Source organism: Misgurnus anguillicaudatus, chromosome 18, assembly GCF_027580225.2.
Source record: "Misgurnus anguillicaudatus chromosome 18, ASM2758022v2, whole genome shotgun sequence".
Lineage (NCBI taxonomy): Eukaryota > Metazoa > Chordata > Actinopteri > Cypriniformes > Cobitidae > Misgurnus > Misgurnus anguillicaudatus.
Genome location: NC_073354.2, coordinates 4,330,943 through 4,357,407, shown reverse-complemented (window position 1 = coordinate 4,357,407; position 26,465 = coordinate 4,330,943). Strand labels below are relative to the sequence as shown.

General features: G+C 37.8%; 2 protein-coding genes across 3 annotated transcripts; both read left to right on the top strand.

Moving 5' to 3' along the window:
• Positions 1–1,633: 1,633 nt before the first annotated feature.
• nek2 (NIMA-related kinase 2) lies at positions 1,634–11,031 on the top strand. Of its 2 annotated transcripts, none has more exons than XM_073855608.1 (10): positions 1,634–2,028; positions 2,123–2,229; positions 4,850–5,067; positions 6,264–6,504; positions 7,808–7,890; positions 8,048–8,174; positions 8,306–8,516; positions 10,019–10,073; positions 10,194–10,270; positions 10,562–11,031. In XM_073855608.1, the coding sequence occupies exons 2-10, from the start codon at positions 2,134–2,136 to the stop codon at positions 10,759–10,761; spliced, it is 1,308 nt and encodes a 435-aa protein (XP_073711709.1). In that variant the 5' UTR covers positions 1,634–2,028; positions 2,123–2,133; the 3' UTR covers positions 10,762–11,031. The 2 variants fall into 2 exon arrangements, with proteins under 2 accessions (XP_073711709.1, XP_073711708.1); XM_073855607.1 differs by having other exon boundaries at positions 1,637–2,028; positions 2,118–2,229.
• Positions 11,032–11,740: 709 nt separating this feature from the next.
• Positions 11,741–17,224, top strand: slc30a1a (solute carrier family 30 member 1a). Its single transcript, XM_073855606.1, has 2 exons — positions 11,741–12,592; positions 14,977–17,224. Exons 1-2 carry the CDS (start codon positions 11,989–11,991, stop codon positions 15,864–15,866), a joined length of 1,494 nt encoding a protein of 497 aa, XP_073711707.1. The 5' UTR covers positions 11,741–11,988; the 3' UTR covers positions 15,867–17,224.
• Positions 17,225–26,465: the final 9,241 nt, after the last annotated feature.

Sequence of the window (26,465 nt, the reverse complement as noted above, 5' to 3'; positions counted from 1 at the left end):
AATGGCCCAATCTGACCAACGGATACATATTACATAAAATGCTTCTCACTGCCCCCACTCTCATTCAATTCCCTCTACAAAATAATTTGCAGCGAAGTTTACATTCTTTTGAGTGGCAGCAAAGGCAGCCAATCAGTGTCAAGTGCTTGCATTTCATAATGAGGTAGCCTGTTAAGCCCAAATAGGTGCAAAACCACGCATTTAAAACCCCCCACCCTAATATAGCTTCTAAGGCATTACAGACCCAACCAAAATTTTGTTGTCTACATGTCACATCACAGAACAAAGATAAATACCTCGGTCAATTATTCTATGTCACCTTTAAGCATAATTCTTTTGCGCATGAGCACAATATATATATTTGCATATGATTGGAAAAATTACTACAATTACACTTTTACATGCGCACTTTTCTCCTGATGATCGGATCACGGGTCGGACGACACCACCCCTTTCAATACGATCTGGATTTTTTCATCCGATCGACCTCAGTCGATTACATGACAGCTTTTCTATCAGATTGAGCCATCAATACGATTACAAACTGATCATTTGGTTGCAAGTAAATGTGGGATAATTATGTTGTCACATTGCCAACACGCATTTATGTCCAACACCTTGTAAAAGTGGATTTTGCATAATATGAGCCCTTTAATGTATTTATGCTATATCTTACACATCTAGCAATTCACAAAAACGTAGTGAAAGTGACGTAATGACCAATGTACTTGAAATGTGACCTCTGCATTTAAGCCAGCAAAGCCAGTCATGAACACACACACACACAAGGGCATTTAAAGCCACAGGCAAGGGACCTTAAACTGTGGGACAACCCAAAGGCTGAGCAATATAAACCCTGGGTCCCTCAGCACATATGGTACAAGTACTTTTAGTTGTCTAGTACCTTTTCTTTATTTGTGTGGTCAAATCTAACTTAACATGAATGGTGCTGTGGTGGTATATGAGTAGTGGTCTGAACCTGCTCAAATATACAGTATGTATAGAACTGAAGAGGACAGCTGTTACTGCATGGCTGTCAGTAGTCTGGTTTCTTTTTTTAAACCATAGTTATAACTACTACGCTGAAACTTAGAATAAAGTAAAACATTTCCCATAAGATGCACATTCATAAGCTTATGTTACTCAAGTCGAACTGTACTGAATATATCTCCAACAAAGTTGTTTGGTAATGATGCTACTCAACAACACAAACTATATTTATTAAAAAAAAAAAAAAACTCATCATGTTAACGACTAAGCATTACATTTGCAAGCCAGAAGCATATTACAACAGGTTACGATTAACTAAGAATAACAGTCAACTTTATAATTGTTCATATTCTAAAATAAGACAATCTTGATGACGTATGGCGGCCGGAAATGCGACCTCAGGAGGCTGCAGCCTTCGGATTGAGGAACGGCCGTGGACTTTGTTCCAGCCACACCCACAACTATAAACTCTCTGCTACCACCACGTGGAAGAGCATACAAAGTATAGCGTGCCGTGTGAATTAAAAAAGAAAGAAAGAAAAGCAAAAACGGGTCTGCAGCTAAGGTATGTCCTATATGTGTTTAAATGTTTATTGTGTGTTCTTCTGTTTAAATATGGCAAAGCTTATAAAAATCGAGACGTGTTGAGTAAGTACTTTTTTAAACCTTTGCTAACCGCAGATCAATATTTTAAAATTAAGCTTAGCTTTAACAAATGTGATTCATTTTGTTTCTAAAACAGCTGCTTGTCGTACGTTTGATATAAGGTGTACTGTGCCTTTAAAAATACTCTCTCGCTGTTCCCGGGCTTTCTCGCGGTTTTTCAATGCTTGGCAACGTGCAAACTGTGTGGTTACATCGACCAATGAAACTACCGCCAGCGATGGAGCGCATCCAATCAAAGCCTAGAGTTTGTGTGCACGTTTGAAATCGGCTGGTTTGTATCTTTTGGTTTCTCAACACAAACAAGAAACAATAACGCGTTTAAAACTCAAACACGCACCAAACTACACCGGACATCCGAAGCAAACCCCAGCAGTAAGTAAACAAAAGGTTTTAAACGGTATGGATCGATCTTTCTGCGTATGTAATGTTAATGTGTAACTGAGCTGTGTTTTTGTCTGAAGTTTAGAGCTGCTGATCATGCCATCCAGAACTGAAGACTATGAGGTGATGCTCACCATAGGATGTGGATCTTATGGAAAATGCCAGAAAATCAAGAGGAAATCAGATGGAAAAGTCAGTAAAGTTCTGATCAATCCTCATAAGCAGTGCATGTGGCATGATTTTAGATTAATATCACAGCAAGTGTCAAGTATCTAAGTTAAAAGATGTAGAAATATCGTTTTATTGGATAACGGAATGTTAGCAAATATTAATTCTGATATAACGTTAAAGGTCTGACGTTATTTAATTGCAGTTTTCATTTGCTATGATAATTAGTTAACTAAATATAATAATATAGGAATATTTCACCCCAAAATGAAAATTCTGTCTTCATTTACTCACCCTTGTTGTAAAGCTGCCTGAGCATAAACACAAAAGAAGATATTTGATGAATGATGGTAAATATTTGACGGTACCCACTGGCTTGCCCAGTAGGAAAAAACAAAATACTACTGAAGTCAAAGGATAACGTTACCATCAACAGTGTGTACTGATGTTTACATCTGCTGCATCATTTTTCCAAATATTGTTTTTTTTTCACAGAATAATACAAAGGATTTTGGAATGACATTAGCGTAATGAATTGTTCCATTAAAGGAATATTCCACTTTAATAAAAAATAAAATCCCAATAATAATATACACCCCCTCATGTCATCCCAGACCCAGATGTTTATGTCTTTCTTTGTTCAGTCAAGAATAAATTCGTTTTTTTTTTTAAGGAAAACATTCCAGGATTTTTCTCAATTTAAAGAGCATCTATTGTCCGATTCACAATTTTACATTTCCTTTGGTGTGTGAGTGTGTATTAGTACATGTTAAAGTGACAGTAAGTAGGGTTTTAAGTATTTTATTAGTCAAAATCAATAGTCCCTTTCACACATACAGTCTTTACTGGTAATTTACTGGTAAATTGCAGTTAACATGTCATGTGTGAACAGAACCTTTCCGGTAAATCAGTGCTCCCAATTTACCAGTAAGACAGGTTGTAAGATTAAGGGTAATTTACCAGTAAGCGCTGTGTGTGAACGAAAAATATAGCATTACCGGCATTTAGATGACGTCAGACCGCGCTGACAGATCGGGCGGGCCAATCAGAAAGTTTTTTATACAGGTGACGCGGTTTCCCCCAGAGTGTTTACGGACGTTTCCACACACATGTTGCTTAAAAGTCGAGCACACCTGAAGTTAACATCCACATTTCTTCACCAAAGTTGTTTAAAACAGCTTACCATCTAATTGCCAAATTGATGACGTCCTTAGCACACCATCTGTGAAGCCTAATGTGCAAACGCGCAGGTTCTGTTTGACGCCGCCTAACGCAATGTTGTTTGGTCATGAGCAACTTCGCGACCGTTTGCCACAGATGTGAAAACAACAAAATACGGACCGTGGATATTAAGTCATAACCCGCCGTTTACAAATACGACACAGACGGAGCTCGCCGGCCGCGCGCCACAGGTAACTTCCGCTTTCTCTCCGAGTTTACCGGTATTTTGATACTGATGTGTGAATGATGTCTTACTGGTAAAAAGACGGAACGTCACTGCATGTGTGAACAGCACATTTTTGTATTTACTGGTAAATTCCTTCTGGTAAATTCATGGTAATTTACCAGAATTACTGTGTGAAAGAGGCTAATGTCTTTATTCATAAATTTTTCCTCGTTGGTGTCAAATGACCTCTGCCAGTGATCTGACTTTTCTTTGTAAGCTTAAAGTTTCTTCTCTTTATTTACATTGAACGGGTAAGTCCAAGCAGGCTTCCATGTCGTTCCGCCATATTGAAAAACTATAATAGCAAAGAGAGACAAAAAGCACTAGCCTACCGCAACACGTTTTCGTTCAGAACACGTTAACCAGTTAAAACAGACAAGGAGATCAGTGATTACATAATGGCTACCGTAGTTGCAACACACATTAGGAAAAGCGAGGCGCTAGAGAGCACTGTTTGTTTGAATGCAAAATACAATTCCACCACTAGATGGGGGAAAATCCTACTTATTGCCCCTTTAATGATATGCAAAAGTACAAACCCCAAAGTAAACGATAACGCGAGTTATCGCCTCCAAGGTAAATCTCTTTTTTTGGACTATAACAAACACAAGGATTGTAGGCAACTGTTTACTTCCTGGGATTGGTGATGGTAGATAAGACCAACATTATCATAATTCCTCCCGCTTTGGTCTCACAGCCTGTAAGTTAACTCCTGTTAGCATTGCATTGTGAGCGAATCTTTCAAACATGAAAAGGAGCATCACATTTCCGGCTGACGTCAGAGATATTCAGGCCAATCAGGGACAGAGCTTTTCAAATCAATGAGTTTTGAACAAAATCCATCCACATAACGTTAAGTAACATGCCATTTTATTTTTGTTTGAAATTGAACTTGTCCAGTCGGACAACTAATTTTCTCTTACACTTGTCCTACAAAAAATCCACTTGTCCCGGACAAGTGGGCAAGCCTTAATGTCGAGCCCTGCTACAGCTCTAGGTCCTATAGTCTTATCAAATTAAGATAAATCGTGAAATGTTTTCCTCAAAAACTTAATTTCTTCTTGACTGAACAAAGAAAGACATAAACATCTTGGATGACAGGGGTAAGTAAATTATCGAGATATTTTAAATGAAAGTGGAGTAATATTTAGGGCTAAAGACAGTACATCATTGTGTGAATTTTTTTTTTTTTTTTAGATTCTGGTGTGGAAAGTTCTGGATTATGGCACCATGGCTGAGGCAGAGAAACAGATGCTGGTGTCAGAGGTCAATCTGCTCCGTGAGCTAAAGCACCCAAATATTGTCCGATACTACGACCGAATTATAGACCGGACGAACACAACACTATATATAGTGATGGAGTACTGTGAGGGTGGAGATCTCGCCAGCCTCATCAACAGATGCATCAAAGAGAGGTACAAATTATTACTGTTTGGGGTGGTTTTCCGGACAGGGATTAGCTTTAGGACTAGACCTTAGTTTAATTAGGAAATATAACTAGTTTTAACAAATATGCATTTTGAGGCAAAACAAAGAGCCCTGATGTATTTTAAATATGTCAGTGCAAGTTGTTTTCAGTTTGGACAGCTCTTAAAAATGTTTTAGTCTAAGACCAGTCTAATCCCTGTCCGGGAAACCGCCCCTTTATCTTTTATCTTTTATCAATTTTTTTTTTCTTTTGATGATGTACATGATGTTTCAAATATATCTGACCCTGGACCACAAAACCATAAGAGTCAAGAGTTAGATGAAATCTAAAAATAAGCTTTCCATTGATATATGGTTTGTTAGGATAATTTAATATTTGGCAGAGATACAGCCATTTGAAAATCTGGAATCTAAGGGGGCAAAAAAAATCAAAATATTGAGGAAATCGCCTTTAACCCGTGGGACACCTAGGTTTATTTCAATATTTTCTATGTAAATGTTAATCTATCACGACAAACTATATATTGTTGGAAAGGTCTAAGAATGTAGTTTTCATATTTCAAAACCTTTTAGCAGTAATAATAATGCAGTAACTGTAATTTATTCATTTGTGACACAAGTATGCAGCAAACCTCAAAGCAAACCAGCACAAACCTCAGTTTTTTGACAATTTTATGTATTAAAAATTATATACTATATTGCATTTTTATTTATTGCAAATAAATGTAAACTGCTTTAAAAAAAATATATATTTTCACCTCCAGACACTTCCCTAAAAAAACTTTGAGGTGTCTTCTTTAAAATCAAAAATTACCAAAATTAAAACCAAAATTAGGCTTCTAGACCAAAAAAAAAAATGCCAGAGTTATATTAATTTAAAGGTGTATATCACCTTTTCACCAACCCCCCACTCAAAAAGGGCTGGGCCAGTTAAAGTGTTAAAGTTGTCCAAATGAAGTTCTTAGCAACACATATTACTAATGATAATTTTTTTATATATTTACGGTTGGAAGTTACATGGAAGATGATCTGTCTGCACTCAATTTCCTAATGAATTTTGGCATACAAATTGATAATTATCATACAACGTATTGTTGGCTACAATGCTACAAATATACTTGTGCTACTTTTAACTGGTTTTGTGATCCAGGGACATAAATATAAATATATACTTTCTTTGCAGACGTTACCTGGAGGAAGAATTCATCCTGCGAGTTTTGGCACAGTTGTCCCTGGCATTAAAAGAGTGTCACGGTAGAAAAGACGGCAGCAGTACAGTTCTGCATCGTGACCTGAAACCTGCAAACATCTTTTTGGATGCAAAACAGAACGTGAAGCTTGGCGACTTTGGGTTAGCACGAATACTCAACCACGACACGAGTTTTGCAAAAACATTTGTAGGGACTCCATATTACATGTCACCAGTAAGTGTCCTTTCATCTTTCATAAGTCGTTGTCATTACGTTTAAGTGAATTTGTATGTCTATTACACAATTGTTAAAGGTAGAGTGATTCTTTTTGTGTAGCACAAGTATCACCGAAGACAGATGCAAAAATAAGAACAGCTTTTAACAGGTTTTTCATAGACTTCCTTCTTTTGACTGAAAGTAGTCAATCAATCAGATACTTTTTGCACAAAACTCGAGTCATGATGCTTTGTATAAATGGTCAAGATGTTTGAATAGTTTTGCCCACCTATATAAAGCTGGGGTAGACTATATATGATAAAAAATAACACACAATATACAAATGTATTAAGATAAGTATTTAATTTGGTTATGAGAGATGGTAGAAAATGGCCAAGAAAAACTACATTTGGACTTTATAGGTCAAAAAAACCCTGCCATTGTTATTTTATGTTAAGAAAAAATAAGGGTATGAGATTACCATCGTAACACAGCAAAAACAAGTTATGCATGCTGTGCATTGTCTAAGCACTTACAAAATAATTTGGGGGTTTGAATGAGATTGAATTTCGAGTAAATTTATCAATTTGTTGAATTAAACAGATTTATATCCCAAAGTGAACAAGATTAAAGAAAACATTTCACTATAGGGAGTCTGGTATGGAGAAATTAGGTTAAAAGCAAAGCACATGTTTTCAGGTGTCATATTCACATGGAGAAAGATAATATAGTCATTTTTGGCATGTTGTCCTTTTCAACCCAGCCCTCTTTAGGAACGCTCATGTGGTGCTCAAATAAGTCCCACATTTCCAAACGGCTTCTCCAAAGAATCTCTAGTGAGCTGGATTTTGGGAACTTTTTGTACGCATAGGTTGCGCATGTGTTGAATGTCAGCACACATGTATTAAGTCAAATGAACTATGCTTTGCTAGGCTGTGCATGCACGTTTGGCGTATACATAAAAACTGACTATACGCAGAGCTTTAGATGCATGATTGCCAAGTCCACGGAATAGGGCTACTTTAACACTGTTGCCGCGGGCTGTTTTTCATGTGCATGGGTTGAAGCGACCCCAATAATGTGATATTTTGCACTGGTAATGCACACTTTAGCAGATGAACCCTGCCAAAAACTTTAAAAATTAAACTGAGGAAACACGATTACGCTAGTTTTAGGCAAGTTGGGTGGGTTTAGCTGTGAACGCCTGGCATCTCTGGTTGCATGCACATAAAAATATTTAAATGTGCCACAATTTTTTTATAATCGTTTCTGTCAAAATATGATATTGTGCAAGTCATATTTTCACTTTTTGCATTTACAGGAACAGATAAATCGCATGTCCTACAATGAAAAATCAGATATATGGTCTTTAGGGTGTTTACTCTATGAACTATGTGCTTTATCGTAAGTATATATTTTGTATGTTTTATAGTGTGCATATATTAACTGTAATAACAAAACTTAATATTATTTGAATTGTGGTTATGCACCGTAGCAATTCTTGAAACCTACAGTTTTGGTATTCAGACACTATTAAATTCTGAGTCTGTTTTTTTTTAAGTCCCCCTTTTACAGCATACAACCAGACCGAGCTTGCTGGAAAAATCCGAGAAGGGAAGTTTCGAAGAATCCCATATCGATACTCTGAGAATCTAAACACGCTTCTGTCAAAAATGCTTAACTTAAAGGTAAATTCTCTGGTTAGACAAAAACTTAAAATGTAGTATTAAATGAGTCTTTCTTGCCAATATGTATGTAGGTTGTAGTCATAAAATCCAAAAAGAGAATTGACATTTTTGTAATTGAGTAATCTTGTCAGGACTATCTGAGGCCTTCAGTGGAGTCCATCCTACAGAACAGCTTGATCTCCGGTCACGTGGCTCAAGAACAAAGAAGACTTCAGGAGAAGCAGCGACGCAGGTCAGCAGACGCCGAGCAGCCCGGGCAGACGGAGGCGGGACTACGTATAAAGGAGCAGGTTCTGCGCGAACGTGAGCAGGCCCTCAAAGAGCGAGAGCAGCGACTGGAGCGTAAGTGTCTGCTCTAACATTACAAACTCTTTCACCGGTTACATTTATGTGTTCGGCTGACGCATTTATCCAAAGCGACCTACTTTGCACTGTTGCACTTAAGGATAAGAAAAGCGATAATAGATGATTGCTTATAAGGGATTGTTATGAATCAGGTTTTGTCACAGAACATATATGCATGAGGTCTCTATATTTGCAAGCTTTAAAGGGGAGGTTTAATGCTATTTCATTCATTCTGACTTATTAACACAGTTTAAGAGTCCTCATGCTAAACATAAGCAAAGTGCCAAAAAAGCAGTTGAGCTTGTAACAGAGTATTTCTGAGCCAAACTCACACCTCCTTTTTCCTACAAGTTTCAAAAAGTTTTTTTTCGAATGGGGGTATCCGTTACGACTGATTGACCCCATTTTCCTTTTATGGGCCTTTACCCCCAGAAAAGCACGCTTGCCCTGCACGTCAAGTGAGATCGAGAACGCGCATTAGCATTGCTCCGTCCAGTAGAAGTCACCGGTATCATTGCACAGCACGCGACAACTTTGTTTTAGCAAGATAGTTCGACAAAATAAGTGTGTTTTTGGATGTAAGGAGAAGAAAACCTTATTTAGCTTTCCCTGTCTTAAGACAACAGTGGATGCAGTTCGTTTTTACCGGACAGCAACGTAATTGCGAATGAGTTTGTTTGTTCCCCGGCTGTATTTCGGAGAGGACTGCTTTACAAACAAGGCTCAGTTGACGCCATATTTTCCACTTTTTTACAACTATTGGAGCGGTCAAAACTTTAAAAGACCCACACACTTTAAAAGAGTCACAACCAAATACAGATTTCAGTGTTGCACTTCCTTCTTTCAATGATGTAAAAATCATCATTTTGCATCATTAAAAGCAGGAAGTCCAATATCTTTGTTGAGGGGGTGAGACTACAAACACCCATTTTCTCTGTCAAATAGGCACTAAATTCGAAATGTATGTTACATTTCAACTACAAATATGATGCACTTTCAATAAGATTAATGTATCTATGGGTGAAATGCTCCTTTAATTACATTAAATGATTAAAAAAAGACTTTGGCGGGACAAAAATTTGTTTTGGCGGCCGCTAAAAAGAAATCAATGCAGGAAATATCCTGCAAAAATAAAACGTATAATAACAATAAAATCATTTGTAAGCTTTCGTGGGCCACATAAATTGAGGAGCGGGTCGGATTTGGCCTGCGAGCCTTGAGTTTGACACTCCTGCTTTAAAACATTCACATGCGATTTTTGCGTGTTTAAACAAAAAAAAAAAATCATTCTTTTATCTATTTACACAGCCAAATTGTGATATGGATTTTAAAATGAAAACTATAAAGCAGTAAGTAGAAAATCAGCTCCCCCAGTTTAGTTATCAGTCAGGCAAAACCTTTATTAGTTGACCTTCAGTTTCACAAAACACAAACAAAAAGTTATAAAAAATCTATATTCAGACATTTAATTCACTGTACTTTTGTTGTATTTATTACAGAAAGGGAACAGGAGCTGTGTATAAGAGAACAGCAATCAAATGAAAAGCTGGCAAGGTAAACATACAACCTGTGTTACTGAAATAATAGTTTTCCATGCAGTGTTTTTGTGATACACAGTACAATTATTTTTTGCATAGTGTTATTTGTATAACTTTAATTTTGTATGTCTAACAGAGCTGAGAGCTTGTTGAAAGCCTATAACCTGATACGTCAGCAGAGGGCGCCATCTGTACTCATTTCCAGTGATACAGGTATAAAACTATTTTGTATTAACATCGTATTTAACGCTGTGATTGACAGATGCCCATATTGTGCTGTTTTATCCTTATTTAATGCTCTCTTTTAACGCCTTTTTTTATTATTTCCACCCTCTGATGGTACAAAACAATATAGGTAAGGGCATATGAGTGCGGTGTGCAAAGAATAACAAGGAAAACATGACTCAGCTGAAATTTAGTAATAGCAACAAATTCTGTAATGAATACTGCAAATGTTTTCTGTTTAAGTGTGTGGATTATAATTGTTATTCTATCCATCAACAGAGAATGAAGAAAACATCTCACCAGGAAAGAAGCGGGTCCACTTTGCAGGTGATGGCAAGGAGAACAGCAAACCCGAGAGGACTGCGAAATCAAAAGAAGAGTGTTATGTGAATCAATGGGCTAACAAGCGAATTCAGGCTTTTGGTGAAGAGGAACAGCTGTACCCAACAAAACCCAGAGAAATGCAGGGCATTCGCTAACACCATACGACGAACGTGTGATTTACTACTGAAAATAACGCATCGCGTGGCCAATCAAGTGCAGAGACTTTTTAGTAATGTACATTAGGATGCAAGATTGCTGCTTTTATTTATTTTGTACAGTGGAGTGCAAAAAATGTCCTTATTTTAGATGTCTTTTAATATGTTTGGATGATTGTATTAAATGATAATGTACTATATTAGTTTACATTTTAATGTGTTTTACGTGGAATATCTGTCTCCTTGCAATAAAGAGTTGATAGTTTTAGACTCCTGTTTGCTGTTTTGGAGTTCAGTTTAGTTCGATACTGAATTAGGTCTAGTTCTTGGCTTTTAATTGGGTGTGGTAATTTTCCCTCTGTCCCTTGCTCTCAGCCAATCGCAGACAAGGATGGGCGTAGACAAATGCTAAATGAGTTCTGAATGGAAAGTTTGATGGTCTGGGTGCAAAGTTTAAACCGTCTGCAGCTCCAGCTCAGTAAAACCGGACTGTCGATCGGAATGAGTCCAGTGATGGGATTTTAATCCGTATTGATGCCCATGTTTTGCTGTTTTATCCTTATTTAAAGCTCTCTTTTAATGCATTTTGTAATTATTTCCACCTTTGAGGATATCAAACCATATCTGTAAGGGCAGTCTGCAAAGAAAAACAAGGAAATCATGACTCAGCTGAAATTGAATACCTTGTTTGAGTACCACTAGCAACAAATGCTGTAATGAATACAGCAAATGTTTATAATTATTTTTATGCTGTTTAAGTGTGCATATTTAAGTTGTATTCTATCCATCAACAGAGAATGAAGAGAACATCTCCCCAGGAAAGAAGTGGGCCCTACTGAAAAAGCACTATTGTTTTTATTCATCAAAATAAAGCGCTGTTTATTCGTGTCAAGAGAGAAACTGAATTTAGCAGTCTGGTTTTCCGCTTTTAATTGGGTGTGGTAATTTTACCTCAGTCCCTAGCCCTCATCCAATCGCAGACAAGAATGGGCGTAGATAGATGCTGAATGAGTTCCGTGTGGAAAGTTCGCCGGTCCGGGTGCAAAGTTTCAACCGTCTGCAGCTCCAGCTCTGTAAAACCGGACCGGTCTTAGTGCTCAGTACGCGAGGATCAACGCACCACGGACGGATAACCGGTCGGAACGAGTCCAGTGAGGGGATTTTAACCCCTAGTGTGCCGTGTTTCGATAAAGCGTTATTGTTTTGTGTGCGTACTACGGTGAAAACATGGCTTGCGCTCCGAACCGGGTCCGTCTGCTATGTATGCTATCACTCACCTTCGGCTTTTTCATCGTGGAGGTGGTGGTAAGTAGGGTCACATCGTCTCTCGCAATGCTGTCGGACTCTTTTCATATGCTGTCGGACGTGATCGCACTGCTCGTGGCTCTGGTCGCGGTGCGGTTCGCCGAAAAGACCCAATCGACCAACAAAAACACGTTCGGTTGGATCCGGGCCGAGGTGATGGGCGCGCTGGTCAACGCTGTGTTCCTCACCGCGCTCTGCTTTACCATCATCCTGGAAGCCGTCGGGCGCTTCACGGAGCCACACGAGATCGACAAGCCCGTGGTGGTGATCGTGGTGGGTGCCGCGGGGTTGGTGGTCAACCTGCTCGGGCTCTGGCTGTTTCACGGACACGCCGGTGGCGGGGGGCACGGCCATTCCCATGGAGGACACGGCCACAGCCACGGGGGGAACAAAAAACACAAGAACGGAAAAGCCCGCAGGTCCGAGACGCCGGTCGACACTCGGTCCGCGGCAGAGGAGACCAATAATCTGGTCGGGAATCACAACTGCAGTCCAAATGGCGTAAATCCGGACCGGAGGGGAGCCGGTAAAATTGGGTTTTGTTCTTTAGACCTGAACAGATTCATAGTAGATATGATATTAAAAGCCAGTAAGGGAGTGTTAGTCATGTTAAGGCCTGATAATAGTGCGTGTGTTTCTCTGGTTTTACGAAACGATAGTGCCACACTTTTTTGCCAAGTTTTTGCCAAGCTTTACTTGATCGGTTTTCAAAATAATGTCGACATAATAGATGTATCAATGAATGTATTCTTTACCCTGTATAAATTATCCCGTAATAAGTTATTATATATTACAGTATATCAAATGCTTTATTCTAATTGGTTGAGAAGGAATATACCGTTACACAGCGGGTGTGCATTATTTTCAATTATACCACAGCCCGTTGAATAATGTTTTACGGGTGTGATTATTTTTCTGTAAAATGCACACCTGACCTATCAATGTCTTAAAATAACCACCAGATCAATGTTTGTGGTAACCATGGTATGAGCGGAATAATTGACTCTGGTCCTTTGAATTATTGCAAAATAATGCACACCCAATTAATAAATGGTAGTCTACATACTGTTAAAACATTACGTTAGGAATAATTGATGACTGACCATTAAATTATTCGAGAATAATACACACCCAAGGTGGTAATGCGGATGGACACAAAGCCCCTTTACGCAGCGGATGTGAATTATGTAAGGAATAATTGACGACGGGCCATTGAATTATAAGAAAATAATGCACACCAAGGTGGTAATGCGGCACAACACGAATTATTTTCAAATAATTCAAAGGACCGGAGCCAATTATTCCGCTTATACCACGGTTACCACAAACATTGCTCTGGTGCCTATTTTTAAGACATTTAACAAGTTAGGTGTGCGGTTTACAGAAAAATAATCAACACCCGTGGAACATTTCTCGGCCAATCAGAATGCAGCATTCAACAGAAGCGTGGTATAATTTAAAATAATTTAAAGGAGTCGATTATTCCGCTTATACCACAGTTACCACAAACATTGCTTTGGTTGTTATTTTAAGACATTTGACAGGCAGGTGTCCGATTGACAGAAAAATAGTCCACACCCGTGAAACATTTCTCAACCAATCAGATTGGGGCATTCAACGGGCCCGTGGTATAGTTGAAAATAAAGCGCCCCCGCTGTGTAACGGCATTATTTTTAAATAATTCAACAGCCTGTGGTCAGTTATTCCTTACATAATGTTTAAGCAGTATGTAAACTACCATTCAGTAGTTTATAGGGTCACTTACTAATCTTTTATTATTTAAAATATATATTTTTCTCATTTTATATATTAGGAAATTCAAACACACATGGGTGGTTTCCCGAACAGAGATTAGCTTAAACCAGGACTAGGCCTTAGTTTAATTAGGAAAATAACTAGTTTTAACAAACATGGCAAAACAAAGGGCACTGGTGTATTTTAAGATATGTCAGTGCAAGTTGTTTTCAGTTTGGACAGCCCTTACATTTATATTAGTCTAGGACTAGTCTAATCCCTGTCCGGGAAAACACCCCACAAAGGTCTAATTTTGGGAATTAAATTGCCCACAATTTGTAAAATATAAAAAATGTTATAAAATATGCCATTTTATTAAGCAGCATCTTGAAATCTCATCCTGAGATGAACCGTGTTGAAGGGTTTACTATTTATTTTTGGCTTTCATCGGGCCAAATAATAAAGAAAGGGTTGGCATGTAATCAATATTATTATTTTTTAAACATGTTTGTTTCATAACATGGTTTTTATGTCTAAAGCAAAATGGCTGTAGAGCCAGTAATGTGCAGATACTTTCTGCATCTGTATCTGTTGTTATCTGATAACGGTACTGTAGTTGGCCTCCTTCACAAAAACAACAGATTATTACAAATACGTGTCAAAACAGCTACTGTGCTTATCTGAAGGAATTTCAGATGAGGCCTTTTGTGCATGTTAAGGGCAGCTGAGATGAACAGATGGGGTTACATCACTGGCAGACATCAGTGAATCATAAACTCACCTTAAATAGGTCATATTAATAGACGCAAGGTCCCAAATGGGTTTTGAGACAAACATTACATTAATTTCCCCAATGAGGTTGGTTGTAGTCAACACATGGCTGTTAAAATTTGTTAAACAAATAGTTCACCCAAAAATGAAAATTAGCGTAGGAGTGATTTGTGCAGTATATTCCCTCTGAAGCCGTATGATAGCTTTGTAAATGAAGAATAACTGCTTTTGCCTAATTTAATGTTCCTCATGATGTTTTTATTTTTATTATAACACAGATAGTTTTTGATGCAGATTGGCCTGTGGTTTATTCATGATAAAGCACAGATAATGATAATACACATTCCGTTTGTCAGCATGTGGAATTTTCCTTAACACTTGTTTTTTTTTTCTTCATTTTTGCAGAGGTATGTCATAGCGACAGTCTGGATTTGCAGATCAGCGACAGCACTTATGAGGACCTTGCACACGACTCGGCCTCCCAGCTCAACATGCGAGGTGTTTTCCTGCACGTCTTGGGCGACGCTCTCGGTTCGGTTATCGTTGTGATCAACGCCCTCATCTTCAATTTTGTGTGGACACCATGCCAGCCAGGCATGACCTGCGAGAACCCCTGTGGCGGCGGACACTGTGGAGACCACCCGAACGACAAAAACACAAGCATCCACGGAAACAATAACACGGCTGTAGTTGGGCCCTGCTGGGTGCTTTACCTGGACCCCACGTTGTGCGTCATCATGGTCTGCATCCTCCTGTACACTACGTACCCGCTGCTGAAGGAGTCGGCGCTCATCCTGCTACAAACTGTGCCCAAGCAAATCGACATACATCAACTTAACAACCGGCTGCGGGACCTGGATGGCGTTCTGGCCGTGCACGAGCTGCACGTCTGGCAGCTGGCGGGCAGCCGCATCATAGCTACGGCACACATCAAGTGCCACGACCCCACCTCCTACATGGACGTAGCCAAACGCCTCAAGGACTTTTTCCACGACGAGGGCATCCACGCCACCACCATTCAGCCGGAATTCGTCACGATGAACTCGGATTCTCGCGCGTCGCTCTGCGAGTTGTCTTGCAGGACGCAGTGCGCTCCAAAGCTGTGCTGCGGCGCAGCGGACGGCGCGAAACAAGATGGAGCGACGGAGCAGAAGAAACCCGGCGAGGCCAAATCCCCAACGGTGCTCCCGGTTTCTACCGCAACTTCTCTGGAGATTATCAGCGAATCTGTGGAGAGCACACTCGGGTCGGAAGGTCCGGTGATAATCACCAAGGATATAGAGTCATCGTTGTGAGAAGCGGTTTAGATGGAGAAGGATCTGTCAGGATCCGTGCGTTTCGGTTCAGTTGACGGACTTATTTCTGCTATGCTGTGAGAAGACCCGAGCCCAAACGCACTCGTTCATGATCACAGCACACAGATACTACACAAACATAGTGACACTGTCAATAGGCGTGAGAGGAAAGCCTTCTGCATGTGTGTTTATCGCATTATCTGATTGGTGTGTCCGTGCCAAAGCTTCTCTCTCTATACAGGACGTCAGACACTCGTGTCTTTTCTGTGAATGAAATGCAATTTTCAAGTCCAGCTGCTGGACCAAGTAGAGATGTCTGGACCAGTATTGTTTTTTACCCATCTTTTTTATTTTATCTTTCACTTTCTATTTGTTTTCTTAGTCATATTCAACGTTTGTGAGAGACGTTATAATTTATGTGTTTAAGTTATTGGTAATTAAATATTTTTTGTACAATTTAGATTTGGTATTATTAAGATATTAGAGGTAAAAGTGTGAATTTTATTCGCCTCCCTCAAAACAAATGATCTATGCTTTAACCTAGAGTATTTTTAGATGTGATGTTTTAAAAGAATGCTGTTAAATCTTTCACTCTTTTAGACGATCTGTTTTATTAGACATCAGAAAAAGTATTTCACAATGCCTATAATTCAAGCTGCTGTGTTTTAGCACTGAATCTAGATCGTGTAGGAACTAGACGACCCTCTCTTATTGTTCAATGTGAACTGTTGCCGTTTGTGTTCTGTCAATCAAAACTAAAGGTGAATGCTGTTGAACATTTGTATGTTGTCAGACTGCTGGAGGGTGAATGAAAAGTTTTGTACATGCTGTTGTTGAAGGGAAGGGACCTCAGATTTATGACAAATGCTCTTGTGGCAGCTGTGCATGACCAAATATAATTGTTTAAATAATTATAGCTTTGAGGGAGAAACCAAGCAACTTTTGTAAACCTTGAGACAAGGGAGTTCCTTTTTGAAATAGGGAATGGGCACTGGGCGTTCCTTGGGGTGTCGCACAATCTACTCGGTGGCCTTTATTAGAAAACAATGTCGGAATATCAACTCTTCTTCACTACGTTATTTATATCTACAAACTTTAGCATTTGATAATATATGGGTGAAAATATGCAATTTATGAAACACATGGAAATGTGCTTGTCTTTATGATTTTAGTTGTTTAGTGAGTTTCCTAGAAAGAATATCTAGATTGGATGTAAACTCATAGTATATATGTGCAGGCAGAGTGTTTGTTTCACTAGGGACTTTAAATGTACCACCTCAGTTGAAATGTTTTTGATATATATATACCTGTCAAATGTACCATTGTGAATTAAACATGCTTATTTACTGTTCAATCCACATGTTTGTTCTGTCACTTATTTTGATATGCTTTTATCGCAGATTTAGTGGCTTTAAAATGAGTTGAACAATTTAATAAATAGAACATCTCCATAGAAATAATAATTTAGGCCAGTGAACTATGTAAAAGCTAGTCAGGGGCCCAGTACTGATCCTTGCGGGATACCAGACTTAACTAGACCAAGCATACCTAAATTCACTTTTAATCATATATATATATATATATAATATTATATGTTCATCTCACACAGCAGAATAATAACTTCCTCATCCTGGGTGTTTAACAACTTTAACTCTGTAATTACTGTCAAATCCACCATAACTCAACACTTATTGGTAAATGTATAGCAATAGTAACACCTAACCCATAAGGCTTTTATTTTGTTTATTTTACATGCTGGATATTTCTGGTGTGTCATCTCTCCCCCCTCCCCCCAAAAAAAATACTAGCCCACATTGCAAAGTGAACAGTAAATTACTAAATGCGTTGCATTCTAAACAGCTATTTTCAATTATGCTTTGTTTCAATGCAGCCTATGTTTGATTACAAAACAGGGACAGGAAAAAATAATAAGAATTATACAATAAGAAGGACATAAAAACAGAAATTCAGTTTCAGGCTTAGAGTCAGCTGCTGTTCTGTTTCAAGTAAACATGTTAGATAAAGACAGAGCGAGCATTCAGACAAATATTGCAGAACTTTGAGTCATTATGGAAACTTAAGTCAGCACAATTAAAAGATCAAGAGAGAGAGAGAAAAAAACAAGTCTTTCCACTGCAACATATTCAGCTTAATAATTCCCTATAGCAACTTTAAAGTCCTGTCACATGACATATCTGTCCAGCTCTGTCTCTGCAGCTTAACCTAAACCCCATACAATTATTTCTCTCAACTTCAAAGAACAAAAATGGGGACAACGGTAAAATCCATCGTCCAGCAGTTTAGACACAAATGGAAATATTAAAACGGGATACAGGCAGTTGCATAACATCAGGAAATAAGTTTGATGATGTGTGGAAGGAAAAGATAGCAACGCAATCATGTCATTGGAATATGCTGATAGCTGTAAATAATTAAAAAAAAACTTTTTCATAAGAATATGCACTTTAATCTGAAAATGATGTACTCGTTCATATGTAAGTATGGACAGTATATGACAGATAAATTAGTACATTGAAACAGAATCTTTTTTGTGCTACCAAGGCATAGTTTGTTAGATTACAGAGAATGCGGGGAGTGTCCTCTGGTACAGTAAGTCAAGATCAGAAGAAAGTAATAATGTGAGCGGAGATTAGACTTCAATGCCTGCTGCAAACCTCAGTCACCTGTAGACTTTGATCACACATGAAGGTCAATAAGTACAGCATATTGTACAGCATGCCATGAAGGTGTCGTAATATCATGTTTTAAGATCTTACGTCACGTGTCACCTCTATGAATCCCTTCAATTCCATAAGCACTAAAATGACTTAAAAAAAAACTATTTTTAACTTTGTTGTCAAAGTTTATATGTAAGGAATAATTGACGACGGGCCGTTGAATTATAAGAAAATAATGCACACCCAAGGTGGCAATGCGGCAAGATGGCAAAGGACCAGAGTCAATTATTCCTTTTATACTACGGTTACCACAAAAACTTTTCTGGTGCCTATTTTTAAGACATTTGACAGGTCAGGTGTGCGGTTTACACCCATGGAGCATTTCTCAGCCAATCAGAATAAAGCATTCAACAGACACGTGGTATAATGTGGCTTTATATATGGCCAGACACTTGTGTGCCATTCAATTATTAACATGTTACCAAAATTGAGCTCAAAAGGAGTTACAAGGTTTTTGACTTCACCGTCATTGGACGCAGTTAGTGCATCCAGCCTGATCTCACGGGAATTCGTAATGGGACGTAAAAACTGAGCACCCACATAGCTACTATACAGTATATAATTTATAAGATGATGAAAATGTAATGTGATGAACACAATCTCATGGCAATTCGTAAGTATTTTACAAGTTGGCTTATTTGTACGAAGCAAATTGTACAATTATTACAAAAAGCAATAATAAAACCCTACCCCTAAGCCCAACGTCACCGGGCAAAGCAAATCGTACCAAAACGTAAGAATGTGGTTGTATGAATTAATGCCAATTAGCCACCTCATAAAATACATACAAATTGCCATGAGATTGTGTTGGTGCATTGCATTACATTTTCATCAATCTACAAATTATACACTTTATTGAAGCTATGTGGGCCCACAGGTTTTCTCTCATGTTATAAAAGATAAAATGTTATGCACATCAGATTATTTAAGACAACATTGCCTAAATAACAATGGTGTGGACACACTTTCCACTTCTCATTTCTTTTAGAGATGGTCCAAAATATGCATGCTACTTATATCTATGGTCTGAGGTTGTGCAAAAGAGTGGAAGTGGGACTAATTTGCATATTTATATCTATGGCCAGCTGCAGTGATGCCGGTAACGCGTTACTTAGTAACGCGTTACTCTAATTTTACCACTTTTTTTAGTAACGAGTAATCTAACGCGTTAATATTTCCAAACCAGTAAATCAGATTAAAGTTACTTATCCAAGTCACTGTGCGTTACTATTTTTGAAATTTTCCTTAGTAAAATATATATTTTCTTGTATATTTCTTCTTGCGTCTCGGGAAGTGAAGTCAGGTGTGCGACAAGTCACGTTTTCAGCACGAGGACAATTCAGGTCACGTGTAAGCGACACAAACGTAAACAACGTACAATAGAGAGAGAAGAGTTCATCCACCCAAACAACAAAAGCTGGACTTCAGTGCAAAACCAGTAAGTGTGGGAGAGTTGAAGAACGAAAGTAACAAAGCGATTTTCTCCGAGCCCTGATAACATCTAAATCTCACTATGACAGCATATTAGCACATAACCTCTGAAAGAGTTGACAAATATCGCGTTATTTACTCACCGATTTCCGCGTGTAGATCCAGAACTGTGTTTTCAACCATGATAAGTACATTCCAAAAGCGGTCTTTTTTTCTTACAACGCGTTGTTTTCTCGTTTCATGTGCTACAATACTGATAAATCTACAAAGTATATAACATCCTGAAGACTTCTCAGTTTTTCAAAATAAAAGTAAGTCGAGTTTATAGAGTAAGTAGATCCTGTCGGGTCAAAAGTAACACTTGTTAGTTTTGTCCCGCTGCTAATACTGTGTATAATATGGTAAAAAAATTGATATTATTCTAATTTGATTTAATTTTATTTTCATAGTGTTCAAACTATTGAATTTTTTTTTAGTCTCAGCAATTAAGTTTGTACTGTTGGTTGCTTTTGAAACATTTGATAAAACTGAAATTTAAAATAAAAATGTAATTTAATTATTTTTTACAAAGATAAATGACAAAATAAGTTTGCAGTTACATATTAAAGAGGTCATAGTAATATATATTTAATAAAAACAAGTGTAACACAAAAATCCATCATGTTTTGTTGTGTTACTTTTGACCCACCTGTGTGTTACTTTCGTCCCTGCTGTCAAGGTCAAAAGTAACAATTCACTACTCTTGTTTAAAGTGAAATTATACATAAGTCGTTTTACATTTGTTCAAAATTCCAGCTGGTTTTGATAGACCACACTTGTGAGTTATTGACCACAGCAAAAAATATATCTCTGTCTAAAACATTAACTTTTAAAATTAAGTTTTTCTGAAAATGGCCCCTGCTCACCCCTATTTATGTTTAGTGAAGTCAAGAAAGACTATATTATATATATTTTAGTTTTTTAAAACGCAACAGTTCAACTTAAAATGTCAGGAGATACATTGTTGACGTTACTGTTAAAAATGCACTTTCAATAAAGTTAGTGTTGGCAAAACCGGTTGTCATTTTAAATGTTGAGGCAGTGGGGGTGTTGGCAGCTACTGGAATGTAACTAACAAAGTAACTTGTAATCTAACTTAGTTACTTTTAAAATCAAGTAATCTGTGAAGTAACTTAGTTACTTTTTAAAGGAGTAATCAGTAATCAGATTACTTTTTCAAAGTAACTGTGGCATCACTAGCCAGCTGTGAGATTGAGTACAAGCAGGGACTAATTTGCATATTAATAGATCCACATATAGGGGAGAGCGGGGTATGTTGTCACACTTTTCACACTGTCTAACATTTACTGAGCACCATACATCAAAATGGTATAAATCTCATACCAAATGAAAGAAGGAAGTCTTGGGCACATATGTTGTATTCATAACATCTTTATATCTTATCTCATTACAGAGTTGTAGACTGTTGAATAGTGACTGTGCACTTGTGACAATTTGCCCCATCGGAGGGTAAGTTGTCACACTAGGGCGGGTAAGTTGTCACACTAGATTATCTAAAAATAAGAACACAACTACTTAATTGTGAATATTGATTTTAATTTTTAAACTCAAACCAAACTGGAAATATAAACATCCGTGCCTGGAGAATCTGGAAAAACAATTATTTCAATCCAAATAATGCACATTTCAATTAAGTGGCAAGACCACTTTACTTTGAACTTTGGTTCAAATGTTCTATGGCTTTCACATAAAACCAGATAACTGAATGGAACGCTGCAGATAACTTGCTTAACTTAACATGTTTAACCTCTGAACAAAACAGATGCCCTGTATGACTAATAGGACTCATCTCCAGAATCACAATTCTGACACACATAAATTGCCTGGCCTGAGGTGCAAGCATCATGGGCCCAATTGTTGCATTTTACACATTTTACCCAGGTCTCCTTTGGACGACTCTTTGAAAATGGCTCTACACAGACGAGGCAGAAGCACTCTTCATCATCTGATGATGACTCTTGCATGATTTTTCTTCTTTTAGCTGCCTTGTTTTTCATAGGTCCAGATTTCTGCTTCCCTTTCTTTTGAAACAGCTTTTTGCTAGATTGAGGCTTATTCTTTTCTATATCATGTTTTCTGAGCATGTTCGATGTGTTTGTTTGTACAGGGGCAAGTTGTCAGATGTGACGACTTGCCCCAAAGTCATTGAGACAACTTGCCCCATACTTACTTGTGTGCTAATGTTGTCTAAATCTCAAGTTTAGCTCATCATATCACTTTAGCTAAAGTATCAAAAGACACTTTACGGTCTCCTCTATTTTGTGCAAAATAATCATTTTAAACATTCACACCTAACAAAGTTGTATTGCATAAAATGTAAAGTGATTTTTTTTTACTTTTTAAGCAGAAAAATAAGAAAATTGTGCTAACCTCAGATTACAGTGATCTTGACCACATGTGAACAGGAAGTTCACTATAGAAGAAGAAGTCACATAAAGTGGCTATTTGATTTTTGAGATAGAGCCTCTAGTGTTGGAGTTATTAACAGTGTGACAACTTACCCGTGTGACAACTTACCCCGCTCTCCCCTACTAAATGAGGCAAGGGTGTACACTCTTAAAAATCAAGGCTTCATGATGCCATAGAGGAACATTTTCTGTCTAGATGCTTCTTTAAAGCACCCAAAACATCTGAAGAACCCTGCTGTTTAACAAAAGCTTTTTATGGTGAAAATAGGTTCTTCAGACTATAAAAATGTACAAAGAAATGATTCTTTAAAGAGTCTTTGACTAAATTCTTCTTTGAGGAACTAAAGAAGGTTCTTCAATGGCATCACCAACCTTTTAAGCACCTTTATTTTTAAGAGTATAGAGTTCCATTCAAGTTATGACCATGAAGAAAGTACCATTACAGGAAAAACATTTACATATGCTATTATGATGCTCAAAAAGAGTTTTAACTGATAAAATGATTGACTACGGAGGGACTTTAAACACTTTTCATTGGTTAAATATTTACAAAACCCACAAACAGATCTAAACAGTGACCAATACTTATAAAAACATTCATTGTATTTGTCATTTAAGTTGTAATTCAAGTTGTCCACTGAAAGTGTCATATAATTGATACATACTGTAGCCTATCTGGAAATATGTGTATGCACATACACTTACCTAAAGTATTATTAGGAACATCCCCTTTCACCTTCAGAACTGCCTTAATTCTATGTGGCATTGATACAACAAGGTGCTGAAAGCATTCTTTAGAAATGTTGGCCCATATTGATAGGATAGCATCTTGCAGTTGATGGAGATTTGTTGGATGCACATCCAGGGCACAAAGCTCCCGTCCCACCACATCCCAAAGATGCTCTTTTGGGTTGAGATCTGGTGACTGTGGGGGCCATTTTAGTACAGTGAACTCATTGTCATGTTCAAGAAACCAATTTAAAAATGATTCGAGCTTTGTGACATGGTGCATTATCCTGCTGAAAGTAGCCATCAGAGGATGAGTACATGGTGATCATAAAGGGATGGACATGGTCAGAAACAATGCTCAGGTAGGCCGTGGCATTTAAACGATGCCCAATTGGTACTAAGGGGCAAGAAAACATCCCCAACACCATTACACCACCACCACCAGCCTGCACAGTGGTAACAAGGCATGATGGATCCATGTTCTCATTCTGTTTACGCCAAATTCTGACTCTACCATCTGAATGTCTCAACAGAAATCGAGACTCATCAGACCAGGCAACATTTTTCAAGTCTTCAACTGTCCAATTTTGGTTGAAGGCTTGTGCAAATTGTAGCCTTCTTTTTCCTATTTGTAGTGGAGATGAGTGGTACCCTGCTGTTGTAGCCCATCCACCTCAAGGTTGTGCGTGTTGTGGCTTCACAAATGCTTTGCTTCATACCTCGGTTGTAACGAGTGGTTATTTCAGTCAAAGTTGCTCTTCTATCAGTTTGAATCAGTCGGCTCATTCTCCTCTGACCTTTAGCATCAACAAGGCATTTTTGCCCACATGACCGTCGCATTCTGGATGTTTTTCCCTTTTCACACCATTCTTTGTAAACCTTAGAAATGGTTGTGTGTGAAAATCCCAGTAACTGAGTAGATTGTGAAATACTCAGACCGGCCCATCTGGCACCAACAATCATGCCACGCTCAAAATTGCTTAAATCACCTTTCTTTCCCATCCTAACATTCAGTTTGGAGTTCAGGAGATTGTCTTGACCAGGACCACACCCCTAAATGCATTGAAGCAACTGCCATGTGATTGGTTGGCTAGATAATTGCATTAATGAGACATTGAACAGGTGTTCCTAATAATCCTTTAGGTGAATGTATGTAGGTCCAGTATTTGTCTGTAAAATCCACACATATATATATATATATATATATATATATATATATATATATATATATATATATATATATATATATTATGCACCATATGGTGCTTTAGTTGTCATATTATGCAGATCTAACTAAAAACATCAAATAATTCAGATAAAGAAATCCAGCTATAGAACCTCACCCAAATGTCATACATTCCTCTCACAGCTGGTACAAGAGATAGAGATTAAGATATCACAGCAGGTCTATAGAGTTCATGACGATCAGCTTGCACACATAAACAAGGGTGAGTCTGAAGAGAAAGATCAGTAAACCAAAGCACTCCAGGGTTTGAGAGTACTGGTCATGCTGGGCTTTCTTCATACTGTTGAACAGATATGTTGCATTGATACTGAGTGTTTGTGCAGTTATCTCAGTGAAGTAAATAAGCAGAAAACATTGCTGCAGGCAGCAATGAAGGCCCAAGACCAGAAAACAACGCAACGTAAGTGGGTAAATATCAAGGGACTCTATTAACTCTCTTTTTATATTTGTGCCAAACTCTGCCTAGAGCCAATGAAGAGTTTGAACATATGAAGTGCCCTAAAACCTTGACCGAAAGACGAGGGTGTGGACATGAGGAATTATTGGCAATTTTGTGCACTATTATGAGCAGCTCCTTTTTGACAATTTATCAGGTGTAGATTCCTAATCAGTCCCCATTATAAACAGCTTCATCCAGGATCATAGTTTAGTTTAGTTTAGTTTAGTTAAGATGATATACTGTACGTCTCCTTGAGCAAAGGCCAGTTAAGAAAAGCTTATGTCAGCAAATGCCCCTCAAAGATCACACGATCTGCATTCATACTTCCCTTTTCTTATTCAGAATTATTGTGCTATTTTTATTTTAAATGTTATCCTAATATTTATTTATAAATGAAACGTAAAATTATAGATACACCAGTCAACTTGGTAAGATTTCGCAGTGACTTTAGAACATTTAGTTCTTGACATCACAGTTTGAATATATCATCCGGTCTGTTGGTGTTTGATACATGCACACGTGTGAATCATGATCACAGTGAGTGAGTTTGTGCCGTGACTCGCAGGCTGGGTTCTGTTTTTTAGGTCCATTTCCTTCTTTTAGGGAAATTCCTCTAATACTAAAGAATGAAATGTGTTGCACGTTTAAGAGTTACACCACAGATTTGTCATTTAGTTTTCAGTGCAGAAATTAGGAAATCTTCAGTGATGTTCAGAACTAACTGTCTGTCTGTCTGTCTCTCTTTCTGATTTATATATTTATCTCAGATCTATCTGTCTGTAATTTTGCCTACCTGCCTATGTAGCTATGTAGCAGTCTATTTGTCTGTCTGTCTGTCTGTCTGTTTATCTATTTCAGAACTATCTGTCTGTCTGTCTCTCTGATAGATATATCTGTCTAAGTAGCAGTCTCTCTTTCAGTTTGATCATCTGTCTGTCTGGCTGCTTTCCATGTAGCTATGTATCTGTCTGTCTGTCTGTCTGTCTGTCTGTCTGTCTGTCTGTCTGTCTGTCTATCTATCTATCTATCTATCTATCTATCTATCTATCTATATATATATATGAAGAGTTTGGTTCCAAAACGCAATAAATCCATTTTGACAAATTTTGGTAAAAACGTGTTTTCTATACCAAGAAAGTGACAAGATGAAAACAACTATTTTCTGTTACAAACTTTCACACAGCATCTTTAGGTTATAAAAACATAAAAAATTCAAATCCATAAGTTGATTTTCAAAGATTTATTATAAAAACGGATTATTTTTTCCACAAAATGCAATAAATCCATGAGTTTTTATTCAAAATGCTATAAATCTATTGAATCAATAGCCTATATAAATGTGCATTCATCTTTGCCATGTTATATTCATTTAGTTGACTAGTTGTACACACTAATTAAAAATATAAACATTAATGTTATTAATCAAAACACTTACTTTGTCATATTAAGAACCCTGTCATTGCGGTTACTTGACGTCTTCGCTTAACGTCTTTCACAGCGATCGACTGTAAAATGTTTTTGGTCCTGCTCGATTTTCGTTGACTTTGA

Bases quoted from the DNA above. Each gene is read 5' to 3' on its own strand.
- nek2 (XM_073855608.1), top strand. From the start codon at position 2,134: ATGCCATCCAGAACTGAAGACTATGAGGTGATGCTCACCATAGGATGT. The intron at 6,505-7,807 runs GTAAGTGTCCTT...TTGCATTTACAG, and splicing joins CTCCATATTACATGTCACCA to GAACAGATAAATCGCATGTC. The intron at 10,271-10,561 runs GTATAAAACTAT...ATCCATCAACAG, and splicing joins ACTCATTTCCAGTGATACAG to AGAATGAAGAAAACATCTCA.
- slc30a1a (XM_073855606.1), top strand. From the start codon at position 11,989: ATGGCTTGCGCTCCGAACCGGGTCCGTCTGCTATGTATGCTATCACTC. The intron at 12,593-14,976 runs GTAAAATTGGGT...TCATTTTTGCAG, and splicing joins TCCGGACCGGAGGGGAGCCG to AGGTATGTCATAGCGACAGT.